Here is a 10,898-nt window from a genome sequence, read left to right as displayed (position 1 = left end):
ATGTTAACATTAGGTACAACCAGATATATATTATTTTCATTGTATATATGTATATATATATATATATATATTATATTATATTATTATACTGATAACACTGGCATACCATTTGATCCTGGAGGATACTGGTGCTTCAGTGGACAGCTTGTGGTAGTCCTGATTATGGCAAATAGCATAGGGTTAGCAGGCGGGGGATAGGTTGAGGACTGGCATCTGTACTCCATCCTGAAAGATGAATATTACTTTGTTTATCACAGAGCATTGTGCTCACTTTACGTTTGCAACCTATATAGAGAGTAATGGCTAAAATAAAAATGAATTTTCCCCTCCATGTCATCAGTATATACAGTGTTTTTGATTGTATTGTTTGTAACAGTCTACAGAAGAGATGCTGCGCAGCAGTCATATATTGTTAAGATGTTATTATACATGATTACTGTTCAAAACAAATGCAGGATACAGCAATAATTTACCTGACGGCAGAAATTTATGGAGAGATTTCGAAACATCTTAGGCACTGGTAGGCTGCTGCTCGGTATCGTTTCTGAGCTCTGGGGTCATAGCCAGATCACCTATCTTTCCTTGCGAACACCGGCGGTATCGTTCTGCCTTATCGGGACCCCCTTGAAGGCGTTCGCTCGGTTGGAACGTTTTTGAAGTACCTGTATATATGAAAAGAAATGTTCTCTCTGGTTGATATTTTGACAAATTACACTACTTGATAACAATCAATGACTGTACAGTAAATATATAATCACCAAGGATTGTTTATTTAGTTGGTCTAATGAATATATTTAAAAATTAATCAAATTTCACCAATTGCCACGGAGATAACCAGTATACATGTGATGACCACTCAGTAGAGTAACACTATCTTTTGATTAAAACATTTTTTTATATTGAACCCAAGGGGAGGCAATGATACATTTGAAATTTTAGCGGTTTCAATATCCATGGACTTATAATGCCATCTTTATTCTGTAATTTAAATTCCTCGATACCAATGTTAGCTCGGTTACGATTTCCCAGTCGGACAAAGCATGTCAGCTCCATGCGATGGCTCCACATGCTTTGCAGTGGGCCCGCCGGTCGCTTTCCCTGCGTCGCCACACTCGCACTGGCCACTCTCTATTACCCCCGTCAGTGCTTCGATGCAGATGTCTCTTTGTAGGCAGGCAGACTTTTCAATCTCCTGCCCAATCATGGCTACAACATATGTAACCGTTTGATCCTGCGAGAGGGGGCTCACGCATGGAGCGCACATATCTTCGAGAACACAAAGAAAAAAGGAACATTTCTATCTGTATTTATTATTTATCTGTTCCGTCACGAGTGGGGGGGGGGCAATGATGTAAATATAGCCCAACTCTAGGCCTTCTGATAAGCGTGATGGAGGTCATGGTGGGTACCACGAGTATGATATGGAGTTGGCCAGAGGGAGCGCTCCTCAGATCGAATATTTAACTAAATCGTGTGGAATGTAGTTAAAACATTCATACTGTAATCAATATCCGATTGCTTTCTGTTATTATTCATATTATCTATTCATAAACGTTTAATTGTACAAATGGTCTGTAAGTTTATATTTCCTCTGTACGATGCGCCACGCTTTTCTCGTCAATTTTTGTTTATGCTGCCCCAGTACTCCTCAACTCTTGCCAGCATTGTACAGCACCGGGAATACTTGCTGGCATCCCCCCATCGTAGTCCTTGTATTTGGCTTGACAGCATCAGCGGACGGTCATCGCAGAAGCCGGGAGTAGCGGTCGTGTTCTGTCTCCGTTGCCGTCCCTGTCGGTGGCATCCCAAAACTCCAATCTTCAATGTCATAACTAATATCACATACTTATTTTTAGGCATGGTTTGTTTCAGCGTGAACAAAGCACCCTATTAAGAGTCAACTTCTAGTTGACTTTTAATAGATAATCTAGCATAATGCGTCGTAATAATTATAAGACTCACGTCTAACGAGTTTAATTCAGTAACCGGATTCCACCCCACTTGCACTGTTACGCTGCTGACACCGCTGTGTCCTCATATAATCGTTAGATATGTAGGCAATTATGAATTTATTAGTAGCTGGCGATTTAACTTTTAATCACACATGTCACTAAACTGATCAAATGTGTTGCGTTAACATGCTTAACGTATAACGTGAATGAAAGCCGATATGGCCTAATTGTACTGCTGGCTCTAGCAGGTGTGATTATGGATGTAGGTCTTCACATTAGTGTTTAACCTAGTAACTACCTCTGTAATTCAATTGCGTTTCCTCCCAGAAACTCTTTGTTTTCTGCCTTCTGCAGCTCCTGGCGTAGCTCTCAAGCAGCGGTCCACAGTAATAATACGAGGAGGCATGCATAATAAATTAGACGTAATGCAGAATGAGAGTAGAGTATTCTGCTCGGATTTATATTCGCAAGCGCTGTAAAGACGCCGATCGTGGGAGGTCAAGGTGCCGAGTTGCCCATCGAGCGGCATCTGGTATTTTAGTACCGATACAACCCCATTGTCTAGCTACAGAGTTCTGCCGACTTGTATTAGTGTTGGATCACGTTTTTAGAGGCTTGTATATATAGTTTTATTATCAGGCATGGAATTTTCTCCGCAGATTCGCGGATTTCCGGCGTTTTTAGTTTTCTTTTGGTCATTCTTGAGATCGATTCCAAAAAACTTAATAAAAATCTTGAGGGGCGATAAGGGTTCTTTTCTTGTCTAATCGCCGCCATTTCTTAATTTAACTAATAAAAAGTCAGGAAAAGTACGTGAAAAATACACAGAAGTGACGAAACGTCTCAGATAAATATCGCCATGGTAATCTATGTAACGTAAAGGGTTTTAGCGCTATGGTTCCATGCGCCTACCGGAAACTCGGTTGACAGTGGTTCATACGAAAAATGACATTCAATGAAATATTTCCTTCGGCAAAAACATATCAACGATTCTCATGTCTGTATTATGTCAATTTTACAGTTGTTAAAACCTCATAGGGTGTTTGACTAAATGGCATGTGTTATCTGCTTATAGGAATATGCCACTGTTGTTGCCTTGCTCCCAGTGGCGCAGTGGGACACCCACATACAGGCGCATTACCATTTACCATAGCAGTACTGGTGAGCACTCGATCACACGTTCTAGAATCAGCACTCTTGCAAATAGAAATAAATTCCAATGTCCAGGCATCCAATGTGTGAAAGCCTTGCGAGACTCACAGGTGTTTCGACTTATCATTGTGCGGGCACGCGCCCGTGGCGTATGTGGGTGAATTTGAAAGTGGCACGCACTGCAGTTTCCTGCCGTAGAACCAGCTAGAGAAAACGCGAGCAAGTTGCAGCATGCAGCTGCCAATTTTCCCAGCGGTCGATAGTACAGTCTATGCCTTATGTATGCTCTGATGCGGGCGATCATGCAGCTTACTCCGAGGTGAGCAAGCGCACGTACGCTGTTGCTGAATTTACATTCATCAATGAACTATCAAACCTAATACAATTTGGAAGATGCATGAGCATAACAAATAGCTCAGTCACTGACCCCAAACAAGTTGGAAAACCATTTTTAAGATATATTTGCATTTCGTATTATTACATAGGTGACACAGATCAGCACCGAGCAGGCCACAGAAATTGAGATGTCTACCCGTGGGCAAGCAAAGAACAGCTGATGGATGGACGTGCGATCATACCACCTCACCTCTTCCAACTTCGGGGAAATATGCAAAGCAACGGAGAGGAAAGATATGGACCTTTTAGCCAAATCCCTCACTCACTCCAAAACTCTTAGGTCAAAGGCAATCCTTCATGGCCTAAAATATGAAGGTGTTGCAGTAGAAAAGTTTGAAAGTGAGATGGAAATAGCTACACAGCAATGTGGCATATTTATTAGTACAGAGTACCCTCAACTGGCTGCCTCACCAGACAGGTTTATAGATGAAGATAGTATTGTTGAGGTAAAGTGCCCATATACAGCATGTAATGACCTCATCACACCATCCACAGTCCCTTACCTGTACAGCCATGACAATACATTGCATCTAAAATCAAACCATAGCTATTATTATCAAATACAAGGTCAGCTGCTGTGTGCAAATCGGAAGCTATGTTTCCTAGTGGTGTACACACTCAAAGACCTTGTTACAGTAAAAATCCCCAGGGATGACACATTCATACAGGAAATGGTAGCCAAGCTGTTAGCTTTTTACGAGCAACATTTCAGAAGAGTCCTGCTGGATACATTCTTCTATAGGAATTACCACAATTTTGCATTTGACCAGTAAATTGATTGCAGTTAGGCATTTTCCGGAATGATGGATGCTCAGAAATTGCACAAATAAAAGCAGACTTATATTATCTCGCTTGCCAATGCTGATTCTGTATTGCTCATGGGTCTTGTTAGAATTTTGTATGTTTTGGCAAGACCTATTACTCGTTCAACATGAACTCTTTTGCTTGCAATCTTTCTGTCCTTTAGCACAGTTGCACCTGACAGTCTGTTCGTTTTTTTGAAGAATGTGGGGATATTTATAGTGACCATGTTTTGCTCAAACAAATCTTGGACATTAAATCCTTTATCGGCCATAATGCTATCCCCAGGATCACAGATCTCTGTTAGGTTGGACCGTTCACAGATCTGCCGGTCACTCGCTGAGCCACCATAGGCAGGGGATATGTAAGAAACCAGTCCACCAGGTGATATGCCTACCAATACTTTCACAGTATTCCGATTTTTATATGTTGAAAATGTAGCCTGTTGGGCTATTGGTTGTTTGGGTTTCTGGATAGGGCACTCTGTGCCATCCACTACTACTCGTGTTGATGGGAAATGTGTCTTGAAACCCCTCATACGACTCGACGCGCTAATATCGATCGCGCGAACACACGAACACACTAACACACGAACACACTAACACACGAGAGCGAAAACATAACCTCCTCCAACTCCGTTGGGCGGAGGTAATGATGTGGATAACAGGTCCAGCTGAATAGATTCATGACTTCACTGCAGCAGGAAATGCACGACTAGATTTGCAATTCAACCCATTTGTCAAATAACGATTTTGATAGTCTCAGTTGAACAACTAATCTTAAATAATTTGACAGTGTTGATTGTAGTTAAGCTTTCCTTTGTTCTATTATGATAATTTGCAGATAATTTAAGACTAATCAACTCACCATTTCACAGTCTATGCAGAACATTGGGCTGCTTGAAGTTACTGGCTCATAGTAATCCTTCGAGTATACGTATCTAGCACACTGGGGATCTGCATACAGCACAGGAGAACGTAAACAATTAAAGAATATCTGTTGACTGACAGAAAAGTCAGCTGTCAGTCTAAGTCACCGAATATTCAAATTTCTGTTGGCAACTTTCGCATAACAAAACCAGCACACAAGTGAGGCATACACACACACACACAGATATACATACCTCCACTAAGAGGCAGTGGGTACTTATCACTGGCCAGCTCCTCTGGATTCATAATCAGCCAGGTCCTGTCGAAATTATCGTTTACGTTCACCGGGGCGTCAGGCGCCTCGTTAACCACAGCATCCTTCGCTGGCTGCTCAGTATCTCCCTCATCACAAGCCTGAGCGGTATCGCCGCTCGGTAGCTCAGGCAGCTTCACGGTCATCATGGCTGCATAAACGCCCTCTGCAGTCTGTTTCGTCGAGGTACCTCGCGACGCACGTTCTGTAATAGAGAGACCATCGAATCATGTTTGAATGATCGCAAGTGCATTCACTCACAAACCTTCCATAAGATCCACCTTTACCTTAGATAACCATTAGGAATATGTTTAGCTTGTACCAGTACAGGCTATACAAAATTTTGCACGTTGCTCACAGAAATATTTTATGTAGCATATACTGGCTGTTAGTCTCATTACGATTACTACTGTGGGACGGAGTGGCTACTACTGGGCTCATAGTATGTCATGAGCCTGGACTCACCGAATCTGCGTCGTACGGACATGCTCAAGGGAACAGTGAGAAGTTCATCGAGGAAATTCCCTCCATATAATGAGGGCGCCACAAGCTCTACTTGCTGCAAAGTCCAAACACAACGTTAGCCTATTTTACAGGCATGAAGCATTGCAAAACTCTGACACTCAAAGACATATAAGCATCCTGGCTCCAAACTAAGCAGGCTAGCCACCTGCATTCAAATATGGTGACATACATGCACACATGTATGTAGAGGGTGATAGGAGCTTTCCAAAGAGCTGCATATAATATTGACGTATCCGAATATATCACCCAGGGTCTGGTCACTCGTGGTTTAAAAACAGTGTTGCCTTTCTCACCTGCTTAAACAGTGCATTTACTCGTGGAAGGCTGTCCATGTGTTGGGTGTACATTGCCTTACTAAAGTCTTCGACGACTGTAACCACAATGTGGCTGACCCTATTCCATTTTGCAAGCTTGAACCACCTGTGACACGAGAACAAGTTAGTAAGTCTGACCTCCAGGGTGCATCGATGACAGTGCAGTACACGTGCATCATGTAGCAAAAAACTAAAGGATTTTGCCAGCACAGCCAAAATGACAGATGTGGCTGCAGTGACAGACATGCAGTTGCACGTACGGATGTGGCTGAAACTACGGGCATAGCTTTTCCTCTCGACGCGCTTCTCACCTCGGAGTAAAGCTGGCATGATCGCCCATCAGAGCATACATAAGCATAGACTGTATATCGACGCTGAAAATTGGCAGTGCATGCTCAACCTTGCTCGGTCTCTCTACTGGTTCTACGCAGGAAACTGGCAGTGCTGCCACTTTCAAATTCTCCAGCGCTGCCCCTACAATGATAGTCGAAACACCTTGAGTTTTCGAAGCTTTATCAACATTGGATGCTGGACATGGAATTATTTTATTTTTGCAAGTAGTGTATTCTAGACGTGTGATCGAGTGCTCACCTGTACTGCTATGTAAATGGTAATCGCCTTGTATGTGGGGTTCCCACTGCGCCACTGGGACAAGCACAAACAGTGGATATTCCTATAACAACACATGCATTTAGTCAAACACCCTATTGAGGTTTTACAACTGTAAAATTGACATAATACAGGCATGAGAACTGGTTGAGATGTTTTTGGAAGAAATATTTCATTGAATTGTCATTTTCTATGAACCACTGTCACCGAGTTTCGGTACGCATGACAATAGGGTATAACCCTTTACGTTACATAGATACCCTGTGATATTTATCTGGAGTTCCGTCACTTCTGTGTATTTTTCACGTACTTTTCCTGACTTTTTATTAAGTTAAAATTAAAAATGGCGTCGATTTAGACAAGAAAAGAACCTTATCCCCCCTCAAATTTTTATTAGTTTTTTGCATCGATCTCAAGAATGACCAAAATGAAAACTAAAACCCGGAAATCCGCGAATCTGCGGAAAATTCTCATGCCTGATAATAAAACTTGATATACAAGCCTCTAAAGACGTGATCCAACTAATACAAGTGGCAGAACTTGTAGCTAGACAATGGGGTTGTATCGGTACTAAAATACCAGATGCCGCTGCGATGCAACTCGGCCACTTGACCTCCCGCACATCGGCGTCTTTACAGCGTTTGCAATATAAATCACAACAGAATATCTACTCTCATCTGCATTACCGTCTAATTTTATTATCATGCCTCCTCGTAATTATTAACTGTGGACCCTGCTTGAGCTACGCCAGGAGCTCAGAAGCAGAAACAAAAGAGTTTCTGGGAGGAAACGCAATTTGATTACAAGGTAGGTTACTAGGTAAACACTAATGTGAAGACTATCCATATCACACTGTATGAGCCAGAGTACAATTAGCCATATCGGCTTTCATTCACGTTATACGTTAAGCATGTTAACGAACACATTTGATCAGTTTAGTGTACATTGTGTATTAAAAGTTAAACCAGGTCTAATTAATTCATAATTGCCTACATATCTAAGATTATATACGGACACAGGGTGTAACACTAACAGTGAAGTGGGTGGATCCGTGTTACTGAATTACTGTTAGAGTGAGTCATTATAATTATTACGCGGCATTATCTAGATTATCTATTAAAGTCAACCTAGATGTTGACTTTAATAGGGTGGCTTTGTTAACCTGAAACAAACCATGCCTAAAAAGTAAGTATGTAGTATTATTTGACATTGAAGATTGGAGTTTTTGGATGCCACCGACGCAACTGGACAGAACGACCCTACTCCCGGCTTCTGCATGACCGTCCCTGATGTCAGCCAATACAAGGACCTACATGGGGGGATGCAGCAAGTATTCCCGGTGGTCAATGCTGCAAGAGTTGAGGAGTACTTGGCAGCCATAAACAAAAAACTTGACGAGAAAAGCGTGGCCATGTACAAGGAAATATAAATTACAGACATGTACAATTAAACACGTTAATATGAATAATAATATGAATAATAACAGAAAGAATGGATATTGATTACAGTAGAATGTTTTACATATATAGATTTAATTTAAATATTCATCTGGAGGAGCTCCCTCTCCAACTCCATACATACTCTGGTATCCCACCATGACCTCCATCACGCTTATGAGAAGGCCAGATTGGGGTATATTTACATTCTTGCCCCCTCACTCTAACGAAAGATATAATATAAATACAATGCAAATGTTCTTTTTTCTTTTGTTCCCAGATATGTGCGCTCCATGCGTGCAGCCCTCTCGCAGGATCAAACGTTAACATATGTTGTAGCCATTATTTGGGCAGAGATGAAAAAGTCTGCTGCCTACAAAGTAGACATCTGCATCAGCACTGACGGGGTAATAGAGGAGTGCCAGTGCGAGTGTGGCGCAGGGGAAGGACCGGCGGCCCACTGCAAGCATGTTGGAGCCATTCTGCATGGACTGACATGCTTTTGTCCGACTGGGAAGATCGTAACCGAGCTAACATGTACTCAGGTATTTAAAATTACAAATAAAATGGCATTTAAGTGCCATTGATATTGAAACCCTAAAATTTCAAATGTATCCATTGCTTCCCTTTGGGTTTCAAATAAAAAATGTTTTTAATCAAAAGATATGTTACTCTACTGAGTGTCATCACATGTATACTTTATCTCCTGGCAATGGTGAATTTGTTAATTTTAAATATATTTCATTCAACCAACTAAATAACATCCTTGTGTATTATTATATTTACTGTACAGTATTATTTTATCTAAGTAGTGTAATTTATGTCAAAATATCAACCAGAGAACATTTCTTTATATCATACAGGTACTTCAAACGTTCCACCGAGCGAACGCCTTCAAGGGGTCTCCGATGAAGGCAGAAGCACTCCGCGGTGTTCGCAGGAAAGATAGTATCTGCTATGACCCCAGGCCAGAACGATACCAGCACCAGCCTACCAGTGCCTCAAGGTTTCGAAATCTCTGCATAAATTTCTGCCGTCAGGTAAATTTATTCTGTTCCTGCATGTTTTTGACAGTAATCATGTATAATAACATTTTAACATATATGATGCTGCAGCATCTCTCTGTAACTGTTTACAAACAATACAATAAAAACACTGTATATAACTGATGACATGGAGCAATTCATTTTTATTAGCCATTACTCGTTAATATAGTTTCAAACGTAAGTGAGCACAATGCTTGTGATAACACAATAATAATTCATCTTTCAGGATGGAGTACAGATGCCAGTCCTTCAACTCTACCCGCCTGCTAACCCCTATGCTATTTGCCATAATCATGACTACCACAAGCTGTCCACTGAAGACCAGTACCTCCAGGATCAAATGGTATGCCATGTTATCAGTATATATATATATATATATATATATATATATATATATATATATTACAATGAAAAAATAATATATATCTGGTTACATTTACATAATTTACATTCATCAATGAACTATCAAACCTAATACAATTTGGAAGATGCATGAGTATAACAAATAGCTCAGTCACAGACCCAAACAAGTTGGTAAACCATTTTAAGATATATTTGCATTTCGTATTATTACATAGGTGACACAGATCAGCACCGAGCAGGCCACAGAAATTGAGATGTCTACCCGTGGGCAAGCAAAAAACAGGCGATGGATGGACGTTCGATCATACCACCTCACCTCTTCCAACTTCGGGGAAATATGCAAAGCAACGGAGAGGAAAGATATGGACCTTTTAGCCAAATCCCTCACTCACTCCAAAACTCTTAGGTCAAAGGCAATCCTTCATGGCCTAAAATATGAAGGTATGCAGTAGAAATGTTTGAAAGTGAGATGGAAATAGCTACACAGCAATGTGGCATATTTATTAGTACAAAGTACTCTCAACTGCTGCCTCACCAGACAGGTTTATAGATGAAGATAGTATTGTTGAGGTAAAGTGCCCATATACAGCATGTAATGACCTCATCACACCATCCACAGTCCCTTACCTGTACAGCCATGACAATACATTGCATCTAAAATCAAACCATAGCTATATTATCAAATACAAGGTCAGCTGCTGTGTGCAAATGCGAAGCTATGTTTCCTAGTGGTGTACACACTCAAAGACCTTGTTACAGTAAAAATCCCCAGGATGACACATTCATACAGAAAATGGTAGCCAAGCTGTTAGCTTTTTTACGAGCAACATTTCAGAAGAGTCCTGCTGGAGTACATTCTTCTATAGGAATTACCACAATTTTGCATTTGACCAGTAAATTGATTGCAGTTAGGCATTTTCCGGAATGATGGATGCTCAGAAATTGCACAAATAAAACAGACTTATATATCTTCGCTGCCAATGCTGATTCTGTAATTGCTCATGGGTCTTGTTAGAATTTTGTATGTTTTGGCAAGACCTATTACTCGTTCAACATGAACTCTTTTTCTTGCAATCTTTCTGTCCTTTAGCACAGTTCACCTGACGTCTGTTCGTTTTTTGA

The 10,898-nt window shown here is 41.0% G+C and overlaps 1 protein-coding gene across 3 annotated transcripts in view; it reads right to left on the bottom strand.

Moving 5' to 3' along the window:
* LOC106814072 overlaps window positions 1-10,898 on the bottom strand; it is a 69,149-nt gene that overhangs the window by 51,148 nt on the left and 7,103 nt on the right. For all 3 annotated transcript variants that reach the window (XM_014818343.1, XM_014818341.1, XM_014818344.1), the window contains exons 3-8: window positions 6,914-6,995; window positions 6,634-6,796; window positions 6,302-6,428; window positions 5,949-6,042; window positions 5,425-5,688; window positions 5,169-5,257 (exon numbers count right to left, since the gene is read on the bottom strand). In XM_014818343.1, the coding sequence (XP_014673829.1) occupies window positions 5,169-5,257; window positions 5,425-5,688; window positions 5,949-6,042; window positions 6,302-6,428; window positions 6,634-6,796; window positions 6,914-6,995 (819 nt within the window). The remainder of the gene's footprint in view (window positions 1-5,168; window positions 5,258-5,424; window positions 5,689-5,948; window positions 6,043-6,301; window positions 6,429-6,633; window positions 6,797-6,913; window positions 6,996-10,898) is intronic.

Source organism: Priapulus caudatus, unplaced genomic scaffold (genome assembly GCF_000485595.1).
Source record: "Priapulus caudatus unplaced genomic scaffold, Priapulus_caudatus-5.0.1 Scaffold867, whole genome shotgun sequence".
NCBI classification, from domain to species: domain Eukaryota; kingdom Metazoa; phylum Priapulida; class Priapulimorpha; order Priapulimorphida; family Priapulidae; genus Priapulus; species Priapulus caudatus.
Note: the sequence above shows the minus strand (reverse complement) of the source record. Positions and strands in the feature narration are given on the sequence as shown.